The following is a 26,146-nucleotide window of genomic DNA, read 5'->3' as shown; positions in this document are numbered from 1 at the left end:
AGATGCAAGTTAAGGAAAGAACAACCAAAAGACAGAAAAAGTGGTGTCAGGTCAGCTGAAGTATTGCAACTAACTAAATAAATCAATGCACAGGGTATCCTCGCTTAACATCATCCCGGTAAATGTTGTTTCGTAACATCTATTATAAAATTAGATACAAAGGCTTCAAAGAATGTCGTGATTATTTACCCATAACTCTCTATTACATCGTCGGTCAGAGCAGAATGCTTACCTCCGGGGGTAGGGGAAGAATCCTCCGGATCACAGTGACTCACCGCCGAACCCACTCTCCACCATCGACCAGTACTTAGATGGTTTTATTTTACTAAAGGATCATTTTTTGTAGTTTATTTTACATTTATTTACAGTACTGTATTACAATGTATAATACAGAAGATATGAACAATGAAAAGTGTGAATTCACTTATTTCCTTCCTTCTCCCACTTCCACCCTCTCCCTCCACCCCACCCCTTCCACCTCCACCCTTTCCCCTACAATTCACCACCCTCCTCCCACCCCACCCTCCTCCCACCACCCCCACATTTCCCTCCCTCCTCCCACCACCACCCTTTCCCCTCCCAGCTCCCCCCCTTTTCCCTTCCCTCCTCCCACCTCCACTTTTCCCCTACCGCCTTCACCCTGTCTCCTCCCACCTCCACCCTACCAATGCCTCCTCCCACCCCACCCATTCCCCTCCCTTTGCCTGGGATTTAACATAATATATAGGACTACCACAGATAAGCACATATTTAGAGACAAACATTTTATTTACCAAGCTGCAAAATATTGAACAGAAATATCAACAAAATTGAACATGTTACTGTAATGCTTTTGGGTAGACAATATGGATTGTTTTTCCATCAAGGGCCAGAATATATAAATTGCTTGGTGTTCCAACTCTAGAGCAGTCCAGGTATAGTTGACCATGTGAAAAAGATATTCAAAATCTGGTTTGTTGTCAGACAACCGGACCACACTCTCTAAACAATTGTATAGGTATAAAGATCAAAACCACATGCTTTAAATTTTTCGCAGGGTGTATATTTCGATAAGCTAGCTAAGGTTGAAACCTTTATTATTATTATTTTTTCTACAAACTCTTTCACCCTTGAGAGTTATGTCGTTAAATGAGCAGTATAATTACCTCTAAGTCAACGTAAAGGTTGTGTTTGTACTGTTGTCGTTTTGGAGAATATGGAGAAAGTGGGAGCATAGCCGTCTTTAAATAAATACACTTACACGCTTGGTTATAACTTATAAGATAGCCTGGTGTTGGCTTAGCGGTGAGGGTGCAGGCTTGGGATCCTAGGATCCTGGGTTCGAATCCCGGTCGATCGCTGAATTAATACCAGGGGGGTCGACTCATCCTGTCATCCTTCCGAGGTCGGCAAATTGAGTACCAGCTTGCTGGGATGAATGATCCCGGTGTGTACCCCGATTTAGAATAGGTGCACCGTATCTCTGCACATCGTAAGAGGTGACTAAGTGTTGGCGTCAGGAAGGGCATCCGGCCATAAAAACATTGCCTCAAACAGGGAACCATGATTGTCATGGGGCCCACAAGGCTAACCCCCGCTACAGCAGGGAAAAATGGCCTTAAAACGATCAGTCATTCATATTTTCATTCACACGCTTAGTTAAAAGAATCGGTAATTTCTTTAATTTTTCAGATTTCACTCCAGATTTTGATAGTTATTTAGTCCACCGGCTCCGTTCCTCAAATCTGAAGACAAATTTCAATTACATACTTTAATTAGTCCGCGAGCGTACATTGTGGTTCCAAGGCAAGGCATGTTTGAATAGGCTGAAAGAAAATGGCAGCTCAGACCCCTGCAACAGACTCTTACAAATAGACATTGAAATAGTTCCAGGAAGTTACTTTGACTATACAAGTAGATTTGTGCCCCAGTCCACTCACCCTGCCCATGGGTCTTGGGAGGGGCAGGTCCAGTGGTGTCCATAGATTCTGGACCAACTTCAGTCAGTGCTGTTAAACCAGGAACATTTTCTGTCCTGGGAGATTCATCTGATGATGTATTGAGACCCTCTGGAGGATAGCGAGATTTCCGGAGACAAATATATGGGAATAATAATAATAATAATTAGTCAGAGAAGAAAACTGGAGTCCAATATAATATTGTTTGGCACAACTCAAACTTCAGTGCCAAGCACTTGGGTCATTAAACTATGAGTAAGTGGTCTTCCCATTGGTTGCCTCTTAAAGCAATTTATTAACTCAGCAATCTAAAAGCCAACACCACGGGCAATAGTTTTTAAAGCACATTCAAATCAAACACAGCTATAAATTTTGTAAAGAACAGGAAATGGGACAAAAACAAAAATACGCAACTGTTTAAAGTGACACGTTATCCAGAAATATCGATCAGGCAATAGCTGAGAATATGTGTCAAAGTGCAGAATTATTTATTTTTGCCAATAACTTGCTGAAGTTGTTGGCACTATTTTTTTGCATTTGTTGTAATATTCATTTTTCTCTTGTAAAAATTTCCTTCAGAAACCAATAGCTCAAACCACCATCAGGAAAGGTGCATTTGAAGCAATGAACATGCAGAGAAGATCGAAAACTGGACGACAACAGTAAAATATTCCACATCCACATCCCAGTGTGCAATGAATTGGGTCAAAACCTCAACTCTCCATTCTGTTGCAGTTGCATTCATTACAAAGCTTGCAATGTATATGCAAGTACACCCATACCAAAACCCTGCTTACTTGAAATGAAAAACATTTTTGACCTCACCCGTTCTGGGAAGGACAGTGAAGGGTTTTGGTGTGAGTGTGCACGCACACCTGCTTTAATAAAGTTCCCTCTGGCAGCCTACTTTAATTTTAACCCCACACAGTCTTCAGCACAGTTTGGCAAAGTTGTCAAATGTAACCACAAGATTTTTACATATAATTTCACCACAAGTTGATGTTATACCTTCAATGTGCAAGTTGGAGACAATCAGTGCAATCTATAGGTTGGCAGGATGGCCAAGCTGTGTAGCCTGGGATTGAACCTGGAACCAACTATAAACTGTCATCCCGGTGTTTCACAGGCACGGTGATTCAATGTGTGTGCTGTCCCTCGGATTGACGTTAAACTCAGAGGCCCATCTGCTGGCATTGGTTGGTTGACGTTACAGATCCCACGGTCCTTCACGAAAAGGAGGCGAGCTACCGCCGGCACCATGACCAAATTTAAAATTAATGCCCCAACTACTGCTGGGAAGGCATTTGCAAATCACATAGTACAACCCTTGCCAAGAAACTGCTTTGGCAGCACCTGCTCTGTAACAGAGTACAGTCAACTCTTGTTAATCCGGATTACTTTGCTCCCAGCACCTAATGTCGGATTAGCAAGATTGACGGATAAACGATTTCGCGGTTTAGAGGGATAAAATGAATGGCGTAAATCTGTTCCTGGATGTTTTGGTCAGATAGCGAGATTTCAGGATTAAACAGGGTCGGATTAACGAGGGTTGACTGTATATCAATATCAAAAAAAGCAATCGATATGATAGTTGTGGGAATGCTTTCTACGGGTTAACTTTGCATAGTGTAACGATAGTTATTTCCATAGTGGATTTTTAGTGTGAGAGTGAGGTAAAATGACCATATTAGAAAATGCGCCATTATTAGTATAGCAAGATTCTGTCAGCATTTCCCACATGTGTGTGTCTAAACCCACTTTAACATTTCCCTAACCCGTTTTAATGTTTCATCCATCTTTAATCTGTCTTAAATATTCCTTATGAGGATGGGCTGGGCCGCAAGCACGAGTCTTGGTGAGAAACGTGACACCCCAACACCATCTACATAGCTGTGAGGTCACGGCAGGATGCCCCCCCCCCCAATGAACCGGGCTCACCAGCCAATAGCAGCTGTGCGGAGTAGGGGTAATAATATCACGGGGTGAGACAAGCCATGGTAAAATCAAGGGGAGGCGCCGCACCGCAGAGCAAGAGAGATGCGTTTCGTCCTGACGGGGGGAAGCTGCGTGAGGTTTTGCTGTGAAGGATTCTCCTGAAGCACCCTCCCCCACCCCTCCCTGAAAGGAAGCCACCACCGCATGCCATGACCAGCCGCATGCAGGACCTGTTATATCCATCTCCCTGTGCCGCACTTGCGAGCACAAACTGTTTTTCCCACCGGGCGGGATATCTTCTCAGGGACCACCACACTCTGTTGAGCCTATGACAGTATTTGTCTCGCAATTCCTCTTGCTCTGTGTGCGTGGAAAGTCTGAGGCCTTAAGGCTTAGTTAAAACGAGGAGCCACCGCTCTTACGATTCTCGGGGCGTGTGGAGGGGTTTTAGTGTAAAAATAATTGTTATTGCTTCTTGTACTCCTTACCATCTTATCATAATTCACCAAATGTCCGTCTGTCCGTTCAAAGGTACCGCAAAAACGGCTCAACCGATCGCAACGATATTTTTGGTGGGTATTCCTGGGACCCCTGGGAGTAAAATTGGCTATATTGTTTTTCCAATTTTTCCAAGTTTTACAATTTTCCAGTTTTTCCAAACACGATGGAATAATATTTACAGATATGAACAGTGATGTGGCTTTTATTGAAATTCTACAAATACTGTTTAGATTTTGATGACAATTATGAACCTGCCGCAAATGCAGAAGTGGACAGATGACGGCAATGCGTGGGTTTGATAATATCCAAATACAACCGTCATTCAATCGTAATGTTAAATCGTTAAACGTTCATCGTGTTAATCATTTTGTTAAAGTATCAATTGATGATTGGAATTGAGTGAATACAATTACGATTTTGAATTCATAATTGTGTTCACCCAACCGTACGGAACTTCACATCAGGATTGAAATATTTGTTTATGTCACGAATGTTGTTAAAAGTTTATTTTTATATTAATGTTATTTCATTTGTGATTGGAGTTATGCTGTTTGGAATGAAAAAAGAGATATCGAGTTCAAGTGAATGACGAAATTCCGTGACAGTTTCTACTTTGTAAATGTGAATTCGCGGATCGCTATATGCAGATTCGCCATTGACTGGGTATGGAACAAACGTACCCGTTTGTTTGCCAATGGGTACGTTTTTCATGGAAGTCCTTCACAAACTTGAGGGCCATGTCTGACATGAGACTGAAGGTGCTACAGGAATGTGGAATTTATTGGTTTCATGCTTTAGCATTCGCTGTTGCTGCATTGTCTGTTTGCTTCTGGCCTCCCACCCGTGCGTATCACGGGTACCTCAGTATTTTTGCTAAATATGCCGTCATAAATCCACTTGGTCACAGAATGATTAGAGTGGAATCGCAAGTCACTTTGATCGCAAGCCACATTGGCAATAAACATCCATTAACCCTTAAAGTGCTGGATTTCCTGGTTAGTATGCCAGAAATACTTTTTTGTTATCGGCTTTTTCCCACCAATTAGAAGCACGCTTTCATAAGTTACTTGGGTATTATACGAGTACATTGCAAGAAAGGTAATGATCCGTTCTTTGGGTTGACATCAGTTTCAACTCATTTGCATACACATGTCGGCCACGATTGTGGCCCGACGCGCTTTAAGGGTTAAAGGACCGATTGGGTTGTGGCGGTTAGTGCCCAGTGCGAAACGTGGTCTGCGTCCGGGCAACCACTGTTGGGGTTTCTAATCCGGTAACCGGGCACACGGAATTCCCAGCCCATCACCTGATTGACACCTGCGTTCCACCGCATTCAGTAACATGGCAAATAGGCCTGATATTCTGCTCAGAATGCCAGAATCAGTTGGCTGGCATGACTGCTTTGATGCGGCTCGTCGGGATTCGGAATGGGCAACTGGGCCAAGTTCGGCAAAAAATATATATTTCTAAAAACCTGCAGCTTCGCACAGCAATGAAATAGCATTGTGAATTTAACATTTCAAAATAAAATGTTAAATTACAAAAATGTATTTTTAGTACAATCTGAATTTTTCAAATGCAAAATGTTGAAAGGGCCACATTACAAAATTGAAATTTTGTTGTTGAAAGGGCCGCATTTTTCGAGACAAAAAAAACAACAATTGAAACCCACTGTCCTCAGGGATTGTCAATTCATTTCCTGAGCCACATCCTTCTCGAAGCAGTTTGTGTCAGTCAGTGAGTGAGACCACACTCGTTCGCAGACCGAGTATAATCTAAGTACCAGGCAGAGTTCTGTATTGTTAAATGCTTTGCTTTGTCTGGTATCTACAATAAGTTACAGATGGATGATATGATGACATATACTTCACCTTCGTTTGTTTCTTCCCTTTGTAAATCGTACATGTCCAAGAGCCAATTTACATAAAAGTTAAAATTACACAGCATTCCTAAAAATAAAACTTTTCTAAAAATAAACTCAAAATCAGCAAGACAGGGAATCAGATGCTTGGTATGAGTTCGACATTTGATTGTTGAAAAGTGGTTGGGGGGGGGGGGGGGGGGGAGGGTGGGTGGGAGGGGTAGGTGTGAGTGTGAGAGGGGGAGATGGTGTTATTACTTGTGAACTTAATCCTTAACATGTTTGTGCCACACACCCTGTGATGCTCCCATATTGGCTGCCGTTGTTGTGGTTGTACCAGTGGTTCCAGTTATGGCCGTTTCTCCATGAACGCTATCCGGAATAGCATCTCCGCTACCTTCAGCATCCCCTGCCAACCAACAAAAGAGCTTCTTGAAGACAAATATGATGAATGAACACTCTCACACCCACTTGGAACTGTTGCAATATGATATCAGCAAAAATGATGCACGAAATAAATACCAATAGCTGGAGTGATTGTGGGAACCACCACTTTTGCTTGTCCGTCACAGTTTCCACTTGACTGTCCTTGTTCATCAGTCTTCAACTCCGTGGAAATAGAACACGGCATGTTGCACAAACGTCCGATAGCCGGCTAAACATGGAGAGTAGAGAACAAAGAAATCGTAATGCAAAGATGTTGAATGATGGGTATTCTTGCGTGATTTCCCCCCTTTATAGGGGTGAGGCTCATGGTAGAGCAAGGCAGAACTGACAGTGGGGTAAACATCAAGAGAATTAATTAACAGAGGACGGAGGACAGCAAATAAACTAGCAAGTAAAATGGTTAAGTTAGGAAAGGTTAGTGGCGGTAATAAGGATCACAATTGGGGATGACAATAGATGGTGGTGCACTGCTTTCTTGAAGTTCTGGAGGCAAGAGTGAGATAGAAGAGTTTCTGGAAGGTGGTTCCAAAGACAACCATGTGTGTGTGAGTGATGAGTGATGAAGAAATTGATTCATGTCTTAGGGAGTTTGTTTTTTTTGAACCTCTGCCACCAAAGGTGGGCAGAGGATATGTTTTCACTCCGGTCTGTCTGTTTATTTGTTTGGAAGCAGGATATCTCAAAAAGGTATGGACGGATTCAGACGAACTTTGGTGCACAGGTTGGATGTTTGACAAGGACAAATTCATTAGATTAAAAAACAAACAAAAAAAAAACACCTTTAGAGCCCATTTTTCCCCGCAACGCGGGGGTTGGCCTTTTTCGGGCACCGTGGTTGTTGTTGTTTTTGTTGGTCCCCTTTTTGGGGACATCCAAACAACAACAACAACATCATTAGATGTTGGTTAAAATACAGATACAAGAATTTTAAGTGATTCTTCACCATTGTGAGATGAGGATAAAAACTATATATACACAACGGTATCTCAAAACGGTGTGGATGGATCATGACAAAACTTGGTGGATGAGGTGGGTAGGTCACAAGAACCAGCCAATTCGATTTTGGTAATGGTGTGGATGCAGATCCGACCTATCTGTGGGAGACAAAATGTAAACTGTTCAGCCTGACACAGGTATTTGCTCTACCAAGTGCTGTTCTAGTTTATCTGTCTTGTTTGTGAGCAAGATATGTCAAAGTTATGGACGAATTCGGGCAAACCTTGGTGGACACGTTGGGTGTGTTTTTTTTTGTATACAAGATCGAGGCTCGTGAAAGAGCTAACATTAATCACACAAAAAGTCAAACCGACACAGAAAACATATAATAAGGGGAGCAGAAGACAAGATGGGGAGAGAGTGGGAAGGACACAAACACAACATTTGAGAGCAGGGACGTGGAAAGATCTGTGGGAGGTTTGGTTTTGATTATGTTTTGGTGAAAATCCAGATCCGGCTTATTAGTGGGACACAAAACGTAAACTGTTCAGCATGGCAGAGGGAGGTATGAGCTTTACCGAGTGCCATTCTATTTTTAAAACGAGAACGGTACTCGGTGGAGCGCATACCTCCACCAGGCTGAACAGTTTATGCTTAGCATCCTATTGATAGGCCGGATCTGGATTCGGACCTGAACCAAATCTAATCGGCTTGTTCTTGTCACCTAATCAACTCGTTCAGCAAATTTCGTCATAGATTGTCCATAACTTTTTAAAATATTATGTTAGATATTGCTTTTCGCTCAATCGCTCAATGGTGAAGAATCACTTAAAAATTAATTAATTGTCATATCCAAATCCATATCCACATCTTCACCAAAATCGAATCGATTTGTCCTCGTCACACACACAACCTGTCCACGAAGTTTCGTCCAAATCCGTCCATAACTTTTTAAGATAACCTGCTATATATAGTTTTTGGCCCCATTACTCAATCGTGAATTCACTTAAAAAATTCTACTAGCTGAATCCAAATCTTCACCAAAACCTAATCATTTCGTCCTCGTCACATACACTATAGTCTGGTCTGTTAGGGGAAAAATTGTGCAGATTTGTCTACAAGCATGACATTTGGCACACTTGTAGTTTTTGACATGCTGAATTCAAATCTGCCGGGAGCCAAAGCCAATTCTCAATGGGAGCGCCATATTTGACACTTCAAAATGGCCGCCACTCAAAAACTGACTTTTCCGTTACTAGCCAACCAAAAGTCACATAATTACAATTAAAAGCACTTTTCTAGGGTTTTGGACCTCACCGATTCTAAATCTGATGTCTGTTTGACAGTAGCCTTGACAGGAAATTTTACATTTTTTTTATTTTTATGTTTGACAATTTTTTTAATTTTTTTTTTTTTTTTTTTTTCAGGTGCCTGTCGTTCTGCTGTGGGAATAGAAGAATAGAATAGAAGAATAGAGAATAGAAGTCCTAGCTGTACTGGTGGTGGATGGCAAGGATGGATGCCATCAACTGGGAGCTTTGCTGTGTCTGCCAAGATGAAAAGGATGAACGGTTGCAGACGCCAACGGAAGAGGGCCTTGCTTCAATTGAGAAAGATCTGAATGGTTTTAAAGCCATTGGTGTCATGCCTTCTTGTTTGAAAGTGCCATGGGCTCAGCTTGATGAGGGCCAGGGCATTGCTAAGACGCTTCAGACACACAATGCCAAATATCACAAAGTGTGCAGAACCTACTGCAGTAACTCTCGCCTGAGAAGGTTCACTGAAAAAGAGGATTCTAGTGACCAAAACTCACCTAAGAAACTACGGTGCAGTTTTGCAGTGTCTTCTGCTCCTCAGAAGTCCCCTTGTTGCATAATATGTGAGGGACAGGACCAAAATAATCTACGTAAAATTGAAACATTTAATGTAGACACAAACTTAAAGACCTGGGCTCAGAGCACCAACAATTTCAATCTTCTGGGCAAACTGATTGCCCACGCAGCTGATGCCCACGCTGGTGACACTTACTATCATGTACAGTGTTACTTGCACCTGAGAGACTCAGCTCGTGCTGAGGATCGCAGATCATCTGCAGGTCCTCCTGCCCCTCACTTCAATTCAGTTGCCATTGCGCAAATTGTTGCTTTAGTCGAGGACTCTGACTCAGTCTTCAAACTGTCTGCTTTGCGACAGTTATATAGAACACTTGTGGAGCAACAGGGAATTCCCTGTTCTGATACCAGGGAACCACATGCCACACGGTTCAAGGAGTATCTTCTGAAGCTGCTTCCTGAGTCGACAGAGTTCTCCCAGGGCAAGGAAGTCTATATCTCTAGCAACCAGAACGTTGGAGATCTAATAGCTGAAGCCCATAAGTCCCAGATAGGTCAGGATGATGCTTTGTTGTTGATGCGAGCAGCAGTAATACTTAGGAAATGCTGTCTCCAGAGGCAAGAACCATTTACTGGTTCTTTTGCCTCTGATTCCCTGACATCTCCCATCCCTGGATAGCTGAGAAGCTTCCTCAACATCCTGCTCCAGGGCCCCTCAATCTTGCGTGAACAGAGCAATGAGGAGTTGCAGGCGCAGGTACAAGGCAGGGCAAGAGTTGCAAGCGCCATTGCCCAGCAGATTATTTATAATACCTGCAGTGGTTCACATCACATCATGCCACAAAGTCCAGCAACATCCGTCACAACAAAGAACATGATACCCCTTTCCCTTTGTACCAGGACCTCAAGCTGCATGGTGAGGGTAGGCGGAAGAAAGAGATCAATAATGCCAATGCATTTGGGGTTTCTGTGTCTTACAGTCGTGTCTTGGAGATCAGGCGATCCATGGCACGAGCACACGTCAAACAGTTTGTCCAGGATGGAGTTGTGCTGCCCACAAACATCCGTAGTGGGGTCTTCGTGACCTTTGATGTAGACAACTTGGATAGCAGCAACCAAGGTAACTTCTCCCATGATGAGTTCCATGGGACAGCAATCAGCGTGAAAAAACCACCTGTCTTGGGACAACCAAGGAGTACAGCGACCCTCTATCGAGCTGGATCCTACAGACACTACTGTACCACAACTTCCTGAATCCTACACAGTGGTTCAGCCAGCTGAATTCTCAAGCAATGATTTGCATGTACCATGTACTCCAGATCTCAATTCTCGGCCATCTCATAATCTGCTACATGGAGCCAAATTCAAGGATGAGTCCTGGATGGCACATGTGTCCACAGTGCTGAAACAGGACACATTGCCAGAAGGTGAAGTCATCACCTGGTCAGGCTACAACTCCCGACTCATGAGTGATGACTCTGTGAAGCCTAAGGCATTGATAGGGGTTCTACCTCTGTTCCCTGACAAAGCAGCCACACCTTCTATGATGAAACATGCAATGCATCTCACAATGTAAGGCACAGAGGCCCTCAACCCTGGTCAAACTCCTGTGCTTGGTGGTGACCAGCCTCTGTATGCCATCGCTAAGCAGCTGCAGTGGTCATTCCCTGACACAATGGGGGAAGATAAGCTGGTCCTGATGATGGGCGCTCTACACATAGAGAACAAAATGCACCAGATGATTGGTAAGTTGCTGCGGGACTCTGGGTGGAGCAACATTCTTACTCAGGCCCAGGTCCTCACATCAGGCCGTGCCCAGTCTGTGCTTCATGAGCATCATATAAAGCGCACTCGCTATGCTCACCAGGTCTCTGTCATGGGTCTGTATCTCCTCAGACAGAAGTCATACTCCAATTACTGCTCTGGTGTTGAGGGACCACCTGAGTCTCTAGAGATCTGGGCTCAAAGGTCCAGAACTCACAATCCCATGTTCATGAAATAAAATAAATAAAATTTAAATAAAAAAATTAAAATTAAAAAAAATTGTCAAACATAAAAAATATATATATGTAAAATTTCCTGTCAAGGCTACTGTCAAACAGACATCAGATTTAGAATCAGTGAGGTCCAAAACCCTAGAAAAGTGCTTTTAATTGTAATTATGTGACTTTTGGTTGGCTAGTAACAGAAAAGTCAGTTTTTGAGTGGCGGCCATTTTGAAGTGTCAAATATGGCGCTCCCATTGAGAATTGGCTTTGGCTCCCGGCAGATTTGAATTCAGCAGGTCACAAACTACAAGTGTGCCAAGTTTCATGCTTGTAGACAAATTTACACAATCCCCCCTTAAAATCCCCCTAACAGACCAGACTACTACCTGTCCGCCAAATTTCTTCTGAATCCGTCCACAATCTTGAGATATCTTGTCCACAAACAGACAAACAGACAGACAGGGGTGAAAACATAACCTCCATCCACTTTCGGTGGTGGAGGTAATAAGACGAGTGAATTTCTGAGAATGGACCTTTATTTTACAACTCTTTTAAACCAGTGATTACATTGGAAATGGCGAAAGCAAAAGGGAAAATGAGTTCAACCGGTAGTCAAGCCTGGATTTATGATGGTGGCAAGTTCTTCTGTGACCAAACTGTCGACACGATCCATCTGTTCTGCTGCTTACCTTCGCACATGCTTGCTGCATTTTTGGAGCCATGCTAAGTGTGACAGCAGCTTGATTGGGCACTGGGCTTGGTACGAGGCTGGCGAGTGTAGCACCAGGTGGTAGAGTAGTCACTGGGGTAACAACAACAGCATTTCCTGGCCCTGCAGGGGACCTAGCAATTGTGTTTGACACAGAAGCCAGTGCACTTACACCTTTGGAAGACAAACGGAGAAAATGCAGGAGATTAAAATACAAGAATGAACCAAAAAATATATATACTGGGATCAATCAACAAGAGACGACTACCCCTTTCAAGTGTTTTCTCCCCAAACCCTTCCCGCCAAACTCCAAAGCAGCATCCCTGAAAATGTACCACTTTTCTGTAAAATTTAGACCAATTGCAGTGGCAGCATTATTATTCATAAAGGGGGATAAATCTATATATATATTGTTGCGGTTTTGAGTTTTGTACAATAAAGGTTAAATTTCCCCCTCATAGCTTAGTCACTCAACAACATGTAGCCTCGCGATAGTTCAGTTATCTCTTAGTATTTGTGAGCATAGTCCTTTTCCTGTGTTAGTTTTGCGTTGAGTAGAATATTAGGTCCTTTTCATGGCTCCATTACCTTATGCCGCCTCCATTGCCTTATGCCTCCTTGTGCTGCCTTTGGCTTTTTGGAGCGAATTAACATGAGGCAGGCCTGGCAAATCGAGCAGGGACCGAATGAGGGCGGCAGAGAAGCTGACGGTAAGCGCGAGCCGCCAATCAGGGTTCAAAGGGAGTGGCTGCGGCAATGCGTCACAGGGTGTGGTTGGAACGTTCGAAAGGGCTCAGGGCGTGGCAATAAAACCCGTCGCGCGAAGCCCCCACCAGAAGTTCGGGGAGCAGTCCGGGGAGAGGTGAGCTTGTGCATCGAGTTGTTGGACAGGCGAGTATTGATGAGAGTTACGAGTTCGGAGAAAAGACGCGCATGGACCAAGTATAAGCGCTCGTATTAAAGTGGACGCTCGTTTGAGCTTGAGGCTGAGCCTCTAGTGGGTTACGTGAGTGATAGCGCGCTGGTGACTCAACATGCTGTGGAAAGCCGCCAAGGAGACGCGTACATTCCCTCCTGCCTTCCTGCCTCATCTGCCCCTTTGTTCGAGAGACGCGCTACGAGGATCCTTTTCCACCACCTGCTTGCCATCTTCGCGGGCGTGCTGGTACCGTGGAGAGCACGCTGGGCGACGCCGCCGTTCCTGGACGACCAAGGCAGCACGTGAACATCATCCTGCCTGCATTTCCCCTTTGTGAGTGTGATCGGGCCCGTGTCTGGGCTTTTAAGCATAAGACTGATTACTAGTGTAGCAGCATAGCAAACCTGTTGTGCATTTTGTGATACAAGCACCAAATTTGGCACAAATGTACATTAATATGTTGCGAACATTTTCAGATATTGGGCCACTTGAAATTCCGTAATTTTTTTTTTCAAATTTTTTCAAATTTCGTAATTTCAAATTTTTCGGGTGACACCGTCACAATTTCGGTCTTCGAGGCCGGCCGATATAGTGGGGCAGCTTAGCCCAAATATTCAAAATAATTGTGCATTTTGTGATACAAGCACCAAATTTGGCACAAATGTACATTAATATGTTGCGAACATTGTGTGGTCAGCAATGAAGACGAGAGTCTGAATTACATGTATGCAAAAGACCTTGTGAACCAGTGAAGCAAATACACGGGTAAGCATGAATTAAATCTAGGGCATGATATAATTTCCATGATGTTTACCTCTACACTCAATGGTGGAAGGAGGTAATGTTTTGATCCCAGCTTGTCTGTATGTCTGTTTGTCTGTTAGTCCACAAAATTCCAGACAAAGCTTGTAGTAGTGGTAGTTGTAGTGGTAGTGGTGATAACAGAAATTGTTATATAGAACTGAACTTATATTATTATTATATGCAGAAAATAACTTCATTTCTATATGCCCTGCAGTGGACAGGTTAATTGGTTTATGCACTGAAGGGGTCACCCTGGTGGGCACTGCTGTGTTCTGCCTCACTGAGTTGTTCAGGTATGATGTACTCAGCACAAGCTTCCGGTCGGCCCGGAGGTGGGGGTGCGGGGCCTGTCACGGAACGTCAAAACAAACGGCCTGCCGGGGCCGCCCAAAAGTCGGGCGTGAGGGGCACGTCCACTAATGGAACGCCTCTCGCTTCCCAGATCGAGGGCCACGTGGTCAGGAGAACCTCGTCCCTTCCGGTCACACTTTGCCTATCGGCCGGCCTCGAAGACCGAAATTGTGACGGTGTCACCCGAAAAATTTGAAATTACGAAATTTGAAAAAATTTGAAAAAAAAAATTACGGAATTTCAAGTGGCCCAATATCTGAAAATGTTCGCAACATATTAATGTACATTTGTGCCAAATTTGGTGCTTGTTTCACAAAATGCACAATTCTTTTGAATATTTGGGCTAAGCCGCCCCACTATACGTTCTGCTCTGTGTCTGCTTTCTACAGACTTGTACATACTTGTGTAAATAATAATTAAATCCTGTTATTCCTTTATCCCCGGTGTGTACCCTGGTTAGAATAGGTACACCGTATCCCTGCGTGTCGTAAGAGGTGACAAAGAGGGTTGGCGTCAGGAAGGCATCCGGCCATAAAAACATTGCCTCAGAAAGAGAACCATGACAATTACAACTACATATGGGCAGGGTACAGCCCGAAGTGGAGATCGGTTTCTGAAGTTTGGGACAGGGAATGTAGGGACAATGACAGGGAGATCAGGAGAAGTGGTGGAAGTATTGGTCAGAAGAAGAGTGGACATATGTTGTGCGCAAGAGACGAGATGGAAGGGAAGTGGTGTGAGAATGGTGAAGGGTAGGCAGGGACAGAAATACAAGTTTGTGTGGCAAGGGTGCCCGGAGGGCATGAATGGTGTTGGTGTCCTGTTTTCTGAGGAGTTTGTAGACAGTGTGGTGAGTGTGACTGGAGTGAGTGAAAGGTTGATGATGGTGAAAATGATGATTGGAAAGCTCTTGGTGAACGTCATCTCGGGATATGCTCCGCAGGTTGGTCGGAGCGATGAAGAAAAGGACAAGTTCTGGTGTGCGATAGAGAAGCTGATGGAAAACGTGAAAGATGAGGAAGTTGTTGTGGTAGGAGGAGACCTAAATGGACATGTGGGAAGGAGTATGGACGGTTTTGAGGGAGTTCATGGGGGTTACGGATATGGTGTGAGAAATGGAGAAGGTGAAAGGATTTTGGAGTTTGCTGATGGAGCTGATTTGTTGATTTGTAATACAGTCATACCCCGTTTTATGCCATTTCGACCTACGTCAAATCCGACTTTACGCCACTCTTCTCGAGTAAATTTCAGTTCAGCGAACTCATTATGTGCAACTTTACGTCACTCCTACGGACGTGAAAAAAATTAAACAATTGGATGTTTTAACGTTTTAACGATCGTTGATCATTGTTTTAACGTTGATGTTTTAACGATCGAAACAATTTAAAATACAATAAAAAGCACATTAAAAATATTTTTAAAATGTACGGACAGTATACGTATGCGTAGGTGCTGGTTCTCATTCAAAACAAAGGCGACGCCATATGCATTGTGTCCTGTGCTGCAGTCGCGTGCTTGCTTTGCCTTTCGCTGGTATTGTTGTGATTATTCCTTTACTGTGTAAAGGTTCCTTTACTGTGTAAAACAACCAACGTAACATGGCAACGGCGAAACATGACGATGCCGGCTCGGACGACCGTCCGTGGCAGACGTCACGTAACCGTGCAGAGTGTGCAATGTCCGCGACGAGGTCAGGCCCCATGGCCCATGTGAAACGAACGACCGTGTCATGCATCGAGCCGGCGTGCCTCGTCGGGCACCTCGCCGGCATCCAGCGTCGACAAACCGATCGACGTGTGCATGTGCACATGTGCATGGATTTGCAAATTTGCAATTTGCTGCGAAGCCGCAGCCTCCTCCAGTTATTTACTCTAGTTTTACGGTGTTTGTCTTCATTTTAAGGCATTTTAAAGACATTACGCCCGGTTTACGTCAAAAACCGAGTTACGTCACGGCTTATGGAACCAATTAATGACGTAGGCCGGGGTATTACTGTACTCAGTTCCAGAAAGGGGATAATAAGCTTGTTACATACACGTCAGGTGGGCCGACGACAACCGTTGACTACCTGATGGTGCGTAGGCGAGATAGGGGGCACCTCCGGGACACAAAGGTGATCCCGGGGGAGGAGGCTGTTTCACAGCACCACTTGGTTGTCTGCGACATAAGGGTGAAAGGTGCGAGGAGAGCTCGGCGGGTGAAGTACCAACCGAGAATGAAGGTGTGGAGGTTGAAAGAGGTGACAGCAAGGGAGACATCAAAAGAGAGGCTGAGTAGGGTAGAGGATGATGTGGTTGAGCTTGAATGTGGTTGGATGTCAATGAAAGATAGTCTGTTGGGAGCCGTTGGTGAGGTATGTGGATGGACAAAAGGACCACCGAGGTACTCGGAACATGGTGGTGGGATGATGAAGTTGGAAAGAGGATTGACGAGAAGAGGAAGAAGTTCAAGGAGGGGCAGAAGGCGAAGGGTACGGGCGCAGAAAAAGCAGAGCATGAAAGTTATAAGGCAGCCAAGAAGGCTGCAAAGAAAGAGGTAGCAAAGGCGCAGGAGGCATGCAGGAAAATGTTCGGAGAACGCTTGGATTCGGAAGAGGGTCAGAGAGTGGTATTCAGGAATGCAAAGCAGATAGCGAAAGAGGTGTGATGTGATGGGGGTGAGTTGCTTGAAGGATGAAGTGGGACAAATCGTTGTGGACCCAGATGGAATTAAAGGAAGATGGAAAAGATATATGTAAATGCTGTTGAATACAGAGAATGAACGGGATGGCAACATAGAGAGTAACCCAGTTTTAGGACCGGGAGAGAAGATAACTGAGAAGGAAGTTGAGGAAGCGATAAAAGCAATGAAGAGTAGAAAAGCGGGAGGGCCGACGGGGGTTGTGGGAGATATGTTGAAGGCAGCAGGAAGTTGGGGGTGTAAAGAGAATGACAGAGATCTGTAATCTGGTGGTGAAAGAAGGCCGCATTCCAGTGGATTGGGAACTGAGTACCCTCGTCCCTCTATACAAGGGGAAAGGTGACCCTCTGGAGTGTGGCTTGTACCGAGCGATAAAGTTATTGGAGCATGGAATGAAGGTATTGGAAAAGGTTGGATTTATGCCAGGAAGAGGAACGACAGACGCGCTCTTTATTGTGAGGCAGTTGCAGGAGAAGTACATGGAGAAGTGGAAGATGTTGTTTCTTGGGTTTGTTGATCTGGAGAAAGCATTCGATGGGGTTCCACGCGAAGTATTGACGTGGGCATTGAGGAAGTTAGAAGTGGAGGAATGGTGACAAAGTTGTGATGGCAATGTACAAAAGAGCGCGCACAGCTGTGAGGACGAAGGACGGGAACAGTGGTGAGTTTGAGGTGAAGGTGGGAGTGCATCAGGGGTCGGTACTAAGTCCACTACTATTTGTAGCTGTGATGGAGGGGCTGGCTCAGAACGTAAAGGAGGGTTTACCGTGGGAGTTGTTGTATACAGATGATCTGGTGTTGATTGCAGAAAGTATGGATGGACTGAAGGAAAAGATGAACAAGTGGAAGGAATGTATGGAGACAAAAGGTCTGAAGGTGAATATAGGAAAGACGAAGGTGATGGCAAGTGGTAAAGCATGTGGTGAGGTGGAAAGAACTGGGAAGTGGCCATGTGCTGTGTGCAGGAAGGGTGTCGGAGTGAACTCCATTCAATGTACAATGTACGCTGAGTGGGTTCATCAAAAATGTAGCGGTCTGAGAGGGTCATTAACCAGTGTGGCAGCTACATTCAGATGTAAGGTGTGCACAGAGGGAGCTGCAGATGGAGGAAATGTTGTGTTGGATCTTGGAGACTGCGTGAAGCTGGAAGGTGTGAAAACATTTTGCTACCTCGGAGACATGCTGAATGGAGAAGGTGGATCAGACTCGGCACCGGTTGCTAGAGTGAGATGTGCATGGAAGAAGTTTCAGGAACTGAGTGGCGTGCTGATGAGGAGGGGAGTGTCGTTGAAGCTGAAGGGAAAGGTGTATGCTGCATGTGTGAGAAGTGTTATGATTTATGGGAGTGAGACATGGGTCATGAATGTAGAGCAGCAACGAAGGCTGGATAGGGTGGAAATGCGAATGGTTCAGTGGATGTGTGGAGTATCGTTGAGAGAGAGGAAGACAAATGATGAATTGCGAAAGATGATGGGAATAGAGCCTGTGATTGATGCTGTGAAGAGGAACAGGTTGAGATGGCTTGGTCATGTGTTGAGGAAGGATGAAAGTGACTGGTTGAGAAGAGTGATGGAAATCAATGTAGAAGGAAGTAGAGGACGGGGAAGACCGAGAAAGACTTGGCTAAAGATGGTGGAAGAAGAAATGCGGGTAAGGGGGTTAACAAGGAGAGATGCAGAAAATAGGGCAAAATGGAGAAGATTGTCATGGGGACCGCAAGGCTAACCCCCCGCTCTAGCAGGGAAAATGGCCTTAAAATGCATGTTGTTGTTTGTTGTTGTTATTCCTTTATTCGACCGTCTCGTGTTTTCCATCATTGACTAAGCGTGGTACGAATATAACCGCTCGAATCGGGTTCCAATATTAATGGTAACTGCATTGGTACCACGTGGTACGCAATCCGCTTGGTGTACCCAAATTAGACGTGGCTCATGCGAGGCTTGGTTCCCCGCTTCCGTGGCGGCGCAGGTATTTAGGAACGTGCGAGACTGGTCCCGAAACACTACCTTGCATTTGCCCGGAAGGGGCGTTTCAAGTCTCGGTTACGCCGGCCCAGAAAGAACAAGGGGCTTAACCTCCCCATGGTAAGTGTAGGAAGGGCGGCGGAAAACCGTAACATTTGGTAGTCAGCAGTGGGATTTGGAACCCTGGACAAATTTTTTGGACACCAAAATTCTCGAAATTATGAGCGACCGAAATTTAGTTATTAAATCCAAAATTTTGTATTCGTACCATGGCTAGCCAAGACGGTCGAATGCCGGTGGGGGTAGAAGACGAGGTAGAGGGAGAATTAATGACCCAGGACTCACAGGAGAGACAGTTGGTAATGGAGGAAGCCGAAGAGGGGGAGGTAGCTTGCAAAGAAAATGGCGGCACCTCGCACGTGGCGGCGAGAGCCGAGCCCGCGGTGCCAGCGGGTTTGGATCTGTACTTACTCATGGAGCAACTACGAGCATCTATAGAAATGCAGAGGGACGAAGCAAGGTGTAACAAGGGCGAATTGAAAGAAACAATGAATGCCCAAACGGACGATATGAAGGCTCAGGGTGAGCGATTGGAAAAACAAATGAAAGAAATGAGGGAGGAATCCAGGTGTGACATGAAAAAGGCAGGGGAGAACATTGGGCGCATGTTGAGTGGGGAGGTCACATTGGTACGCGACGAGGTGACGTGGTGTGAGGAACGCATGGAGAGCGAGGTAGAGCAGAGCGCAGCCAAATTGACGGGGGCTATAGAAATCGTGACGCGGGGTGTCGAAGAACCGACGATCGGTGAATTGGAAAAGAAAATTTTATGGGTGCCGACGGTCGAGGTAGAAAAAAGAAATAATTTGAATTGAAATAATGGGGGCAGAAGAGACGGCAGAATCAGAAAATATATCACGGGAGAAAGAAATGGAATGCACCCAAAGTTTGTATTTGCACCGTGATGTCGGGCTTGCTAACCAAATGGGAAGTTTGCAGGTGCTGGCGGGAAAGGAGGTCCCCAAGGTGAGTAGGAATAATGGCGCGAAAGTGTTTGGCGCGCTTGGGAGAGAAACGAAACCCGGGCGGTCGTGGAAGGTCCATTGTGCGGTGTACGAGGGCGACTGGTGCGCGTGTGAGAGAAAAGTGTGCACCGGAGCGCGGGTGTGCGAGAGAAAAGGGTGTGCCAGAGTGTGCGGTAACGAGAGAGTGTGCACGAGAAGAGTGCATGGAGAAAATGTGTGCAATGATTGGGTGTGCAACAGGAGAGTGCACACCCGTGGGTGTTAGAGTGTGAGGGAGAATGCACACCGGACTGTGTGCGAGCAAAGTGTATTACAGAGCGTGTGCAGGAGTGCACACCCGGGGGTGTTACAGAGTGTGTAACAGAAAAGTGTGTGGTAAAGGAGTGTGCGAAGGAGTGCACACCCGAGAGTGGGGAAAAAGAGTGTGCGATGATTGGGTGTGCAACAGGAGAGTGCACACCCATGGGTGTTACAGACTGTGTGCGGGAGGAGTGTGTAACGGATTGTGTGGAAGGTATGAGTGCGCCTAGGTGTGCAGGTGCGAGTACGGTGTGCGAGGGAGAATGCACACCGGACTGTGTGCGGGAAGAGTGTGTAACGGAATGTATGGGAGGCGCAGGGATGCCTGGGTGTGCGAGTGCGGAGTGGGTCACGAGTAGTGAGGACGCGGCTCAAGCATCGACACCGACCGGGGTAGCGTTTAGCGCGATGGATAGCCGACGTGAGCCCTCGGTGAGTTGTGCAGAGACCGGCCGGGATCGGTGGTGCGGCGGTTTCACAAGGACCGCTGTGCACGACCCGTGCCGGACCCTGCCCTGTATGGTTGGTCCCGCACCGTGGCGTTAAAGACAATCGGCGAGGTTCAAGGGGATGTAGGAGAGTTTGGAGCCGCGCACCTTGGCGAGTGCGGTGCTCCGACCGTGGGCGGTTGGGGCCATCGTGCGTGGGACCGCGAGGCCCCGCGCCGAGATGGGCCCCTGCACCTCGGCCCATCCATGCCTCCTCCCCTGGATCAAAAAGGCCGGACGGACACCCCATACAGTAGACCAACCAACCGCATAGATCGCTCGGCCTTTCGAAGCCGAGCCGTGATGACAATGTATTTCCACACGAAGAGGCTCAAGTGTAGTGGACTGATGAGGATAGTGTACCCTACGTGGGGGAATGGTAGTTTAACCATTCCTCACACGATCAGGGCCCATGAGCATTAGCTTAGGGGGATGGCAGTGTTAGGCACATGGGGGTGCCAACCATGGTTACCTCCATGGGGCACCGAAGCTAGCCGAGGGAGGGCTAGGATAATGATAGGGATTTAGCAGACTTTAGAAGACATGAGATTTAAGTAGTGACATTGTACCTGTAGTGGGGACGTAGGTAGCTTAGGTGGATGTTAATGACGAAGGGAGTGCTTAGTGTAACGGGACGACGGGGAAGCACGAGTAGTAGGAAAAGCAGTTAGATAGATGATGCTGTGTGTGTGAGGAATTGTGTGAGAATAAAAGGAATTGTGTGTGGAAGACAAATGGAATTGTGTAGAGGTGTATGGAAAGAGGTGTGTGAGCACAAAAGGTGTGCGAATTTGGTGTGCAAGGAAAGTGGTGTGCGAATAAATGGTGTGTAATGCTTGGTGTGGGAATAAAAGGTGTGGAATGCATGGTGCGAAGGAGTGAATGGGGGAAGAGTGGAACCCATTCGCGAAAGCCCCGGGGGGTAGTGTAAAGCCAGGTAGAGGGCGTAGGCAAAATTTGGATGGATATTGGCACCTGTGGTGCAGGTAGTGGCAATTAGTGCTTTGGAGGGTGCATGATTCAGTGACATGGCTGGGCGTGTGGTTTAATTGGTGCATATGGTTATTGGGGCACTCCGCCACTGGTAGTTTGTCGGCCAGGTGAGGCCGCAGGTAGGCTCTGGGAGCCAGTTAGAGTAGTTGTGAGTTGTTCAATGGGGCCCGAGCATCTAAGGGAAGGACCCGGGTTGCCCAATGCCAAGGTGGGCATCAGGGGGTAAAGAGCCAGGAGGGGCCTTCCCCAGTTTAGGTATTCGCAGGAGCAGGTAAGCTCGGGTGGCGACTTCAGTGGCGGAGGTGCGCAGGTAGGTAGACCTGCTAGTGGAGCCACATGACCCAGCCACGAAATTGTGCAAGGGCACAGTGTGAAAATTTGTGGGAGTGAGACCCAAATTTCAGGGGAACCACAGGGTAGACAATGGGAATTCAGGTTTTTAGAACCACATAGTTTAAAGATGGCCGCTTGGCAGGGTATGACTCCTGGTAGGTTAAAAGTAAATGTCAGTAGTGTAGTTAGGATGAGAAACCCCCTTCGCATCATCCACAGCCATTCACCAAGGAGGACGAAGCTCCACACCAGGACTTTGTGAGCTGATTGAGTAAGGGAGACGCATCACGACGAAGAGTGACATTGTGGTTGTTCCATTCCTTCCTTCCTGGGAGGGATTGGGAGACGAATTTGGATTAGAGGGGGGATATGGGAGACAAGACGTAAAGACGAATTTGTAAATACAAGGAAGGGCTAGGGTAGTGTAAGCCGACCGGGGGGGGGGGGGGGGGGGTACGGACGGTTAGGGACGAGCCTGCTCCGCTCGCTCTTCCGCGCCCATCACGCTGCATTACCTTGTTTTGCTGTGTACCTTTGCGCCCTTTCCGCTTTGCTGGTCGTGCTTGGTCTCCCCCCCCCCCACCCCAGGACCATTTTGGAGGTGGAACTGTGCAGCACCATCGACCTGTGCAGCACCATCGACCTGTGCAGCACCCTGCTGCACTTTGCTACATCTGTGCAGCCGAACTGCGCAGCATTTGCTGCCATATCCTTTTGTTATAACTTTGCTGCACCTGTGCAGCACTTTCCTGCCACAAACACTTTGCTGCACCACATACACTTATGGACCACAGGTCTTGTGGCCTTGCACCTCTGCTGTGCAGCACCTTGCTGCAACATCACCTTGCATCTTCGGAGCACTTGTTTTGAGTGGTGTTATTGTCACGCAGTCGGACCACATAGGGTTGGCCCTGCCTGGCAGAGAAATAAAATGAAGCATTTTGTTGTGCATTTTTATTATGGCGTGCTAGGGATGGGAAGATTTGTACGTTTAGTTAGCCCTGAAGAGCAGGAATGGCCTGTATGCCGGTCCGGGGGCTAGCCGGTTTGATATATGCACACAGAAGATGCAAGAAGCAAGAAGCAAGCAGCAAATGTGATGATTTTGAGTGTGTTTTTGTGCTTTGCTGTGCTTTCTCTCCACTCCAATCTTCTTTCCAAAAAGGACAGGTCCTGGGTCATAGAACTGTAAATAAGTTAAGTTTTCTGTGCTAGTATATAAAAATGCTGCCCACCGGCTATATGTTTAGTTTGACAAATTCCGGATTCGGTTAATTGTGGGCGTGATTCTGTTAGAGTCGATACTCAACACAATTGGTGGGACATATTTAGTGTTTTAAAACTGTCGCACCCACGGGTTAGAGTAAATGTTAGGGGGAACCACATCTATATGTCACATGTAAAAGTAAAAGTTAATTTTCCAGATCATTCTCAAAACCGGTCGTTCCATTTTTGCTGGGTTCGACTCGGGGACCAGTCTGACGAGGGAGAGGGGTAGTGTTGCGGTTTTGTACAATAAAGGTTAAATTTCCCCCTCATAGTTTAGTCACACAACAACACGTAGCCTCGCGATAGTGCAGTTATCTCTTAGTATGTGTGAGCATAGTCCTTTTCCTGTGTTAGTTTTGCGTTGAGTAGAATAATGAGAGTTAGGTCCTTTTCATGGCTCCATTACCTTATGCCGCCTCCATTGCCTTATGCCTCCTTGTGCTGCCTTTGGCTTTTTGGCGTGAATTAACACGAGGCAGGCCTGGCAAATCGAGCAGGGACCGAATGAAGGCGGCAGAGAAGCTGACTAAGCGCGAGCCGCCAATCAGGGCTCAAAGGGAGTGGCTGCGGCAATGTGTCACAGGGTGTGGTTGGAACGTTCGAGAGGACTCAGGGCATGGCAATAAAACCTGTCGCGCGAAGCCCCCCCACCAGAGGTTCGGGGAGCAGTCCGGGGAGAGGTGAGCTTGTGCATCGAGTTGTTGGAGAGGCGAGTATTGATGAAAGTTACGAGTTCGGAGAAAAGACGCGCATGAACCAAGTATAAGCGCTCGTATTAAAGTGGACGCTCGGTTGAGCTTGAGGCCGAGCCTCTAGTGGATTATGTGAGTGATAGCGCGCTGGTGACTCAATGCGCTGTGGAAAGCCGCCGAGAGACGCGTACATTCCCTCCTGCCTTCCTGCCTCATCTGCCCCTTTGTTCGAGAGACGCGCTACGAGGATCCTTTTCCACCACCTGCTTGCCTTCATCTTGGGACGTGCTGTTGACCGTGGAGAGCCACGCCGGACGACGCCACCGTTCCTGGACGACCAAGGCAGTGCGTGAACATCATCCTGCCTGCATTTCCCCTTTGTGAGTGTGATCGGGCCCGTGTCTGGGTATTAAGCATAAGACTGATTAAGTTCTGCTCTGTGTCTGCTTTCTACCGACTTGTACATACTTGTGTAAATAATAATTAAATCCTGTTATTCCTTTATTCGACCGTCTCGTGTTTTACATCATTGACTAAGCGTGGTACGAATATAACCGCTCTATAATCGGGTTCCAATATCAACGGTAACTGCACGGACCACGTGGTACGCAATCCGCTCGGTGTACCCAAATTACACGTGGCTCGTGCGAGGCTTGGTTCCCCTCTTACGTGGCGGCGCAGGTATTTAGGTACGTGCGAGACTGGTCCCGAAACCCTACCTTGCGTTTGCCTGGAAGGGGTGTTTCAAGTCTCGGTTTCGCCGGCCCAGAAACAACAAGGGGCTTAACCTCCCCTTGGTAAGGGTAAGAAGGGCGGCGGAAAACCGTAACAATATATACATATATATATATATATATATATATATATATATATATATATACACACAACAACAAACATGCATTTTAAGGCCATTTTCCCTGCCAGAGCGAGGGTTAGCCTTGTGGTCCCCATGACAATCTTCTCCATTTTGCCCTATTTTCTGCATCCCCCCTTGTCCGCATTTCTTCTTCCACCATCTTTAGCCAAGTCTTTCTCGGTCTTCCCCGTCCTCTACTTCCTTCTACATTCATTTCCATCACTCTTCTCAACCAGTCACTTTCATCCTTCCTCAACACATGACCAAGCCATCTCAACCTGTTCCTCTTCACAGCATCAATCACAGGCTCTATTCCAATTATATTTCGCAATTCATCATTTGTCTTCCTCTCTCTCTCAACGATACTCCACACATCCACCGAACCATTCGCATTTCCACCCTTTCCAGCCTTCGTTGCTGCTCTACGTTCATTACCCATGTCTCACTCTCATAAATCATAACACTTCTCACACATGCAGCATACACCTTTCCCTTCAGCTTCAATGACACTCCCCTCCTCATCAGCACGCCACCCAGTTCCCGAAACTTCTTCCATGCACATCTCACTCGAGCAACCGTTGCCGAGTCTGATCCACCTTCTCCATTCAGCATGTCTCCGAGGTAGCAAAATCTTTTCACACATTCCAGCTTCACGTCGTCTCCAAGATCCAACTCAACATTTCCTCCATCTGCAGCCCCCTCTGTGCACACCTTACATTTCAATGTAGCTGCCACACTGGTTAATGACCCTCTCAGACCATTGCATTTTTGATGAACCCACTCAGCGCACATTGTACATTGAATGGAGTTCACTCCGACACCCTTCCTGCACACAGCACATGACCACTTCCCAGTTCTTTCCACCTCACCACATGCTTTCCCACTTGCCATCACCTTCGTCTTTCCGATATTCACCTTCAGACCTTTTGTCTCCATACATTCCTTCCACTTGTTCATCTTTTCCTTCAGTCCAACCATACTTTCCGCAATCAATACCAGATCATCTGCATACAACAACTCCCACGGTAAACCGTCCTTTACGTTCTGAGCCAGCACCTCCATCACAGCTACAAATAGTAGTGGACATAGTACCGACCCCTGATGCACTCCCACCTTCACGTCAAACTCACCACTATTCCCGTCCTTCGTCCTTGCAGCTGTGTGCGCTCTTTTGTACATTGTCATCACGACTCTGATCAACCATTCCTCCACTCCTAACTTCCTCAATGCCCATGTCAATACTTCGCGTGGAACCCTATCGAATGCTTTCTCCAGATCAACAAACCCAAGAAACAACTTCTTCCTCTTATCCATATACTTCTCCTGC

At 46.3% G+C, this 26,146-nt stretch overlaps 1 protein-coding gene across 5 annotated transcripts in view; it reads right to left on the bottom strand.

Annotated features, from left to right (window-relative positions):
* LOC137425122 (host cell factor 1) overlaps nt 1-26,146 on the bottom strand; it is a 148,703-nt gene that overhangs the window by 45,647 nt on the left and 76,910 nt on the right. For 4 of the 5 annotated variants that reach the window (XM_068113233.2, XM_068113235.2, XM_068113234.2 and 1 more), the window contains exons 16-19: nt 12,127-12,320; nt 6,757-6,889; nt 6,530-6,643; nt 1,920-2,048 (exon numbers count right to left, since the gene is read on the bottom strand). In XM_068113233.2, coding sequence (XP_067969334.2) covers nt 1,920-2,048; nt 6,530-6,643; nt 6,757-6,889; nt 12,127-12,320 — 570 coding nt within the window. The remainder of the gene's footprint in view (nt 1-1,919; nt 2,049-6,529; nt 6,644-6,756; nt 6,890-12,126; nt 12,321-26,146) is intronic. The other variant, XM_068113236.2, reaches the window with a different exon arrangement.

Source organism: Myxine glutinosa, chromosome 4 (genome assembly GCF_964187855.1).
Source record: "Myxine glutinosa chromosome 4, kmMyxGlut1.1, whole genome shotgun sequence".
Classification (NCBI taxonomy): domain Eukaryota; kingdom Metazoa; phylum Chordata; class Myxini; order Myxiniformes; family Myxinidae; genus Myxine; species Myxine glutinosa.
Note: the sequence above shows the minus strand (reverse complement) of the source record. Positions and strands in the feature narration are given on the sequence as shown.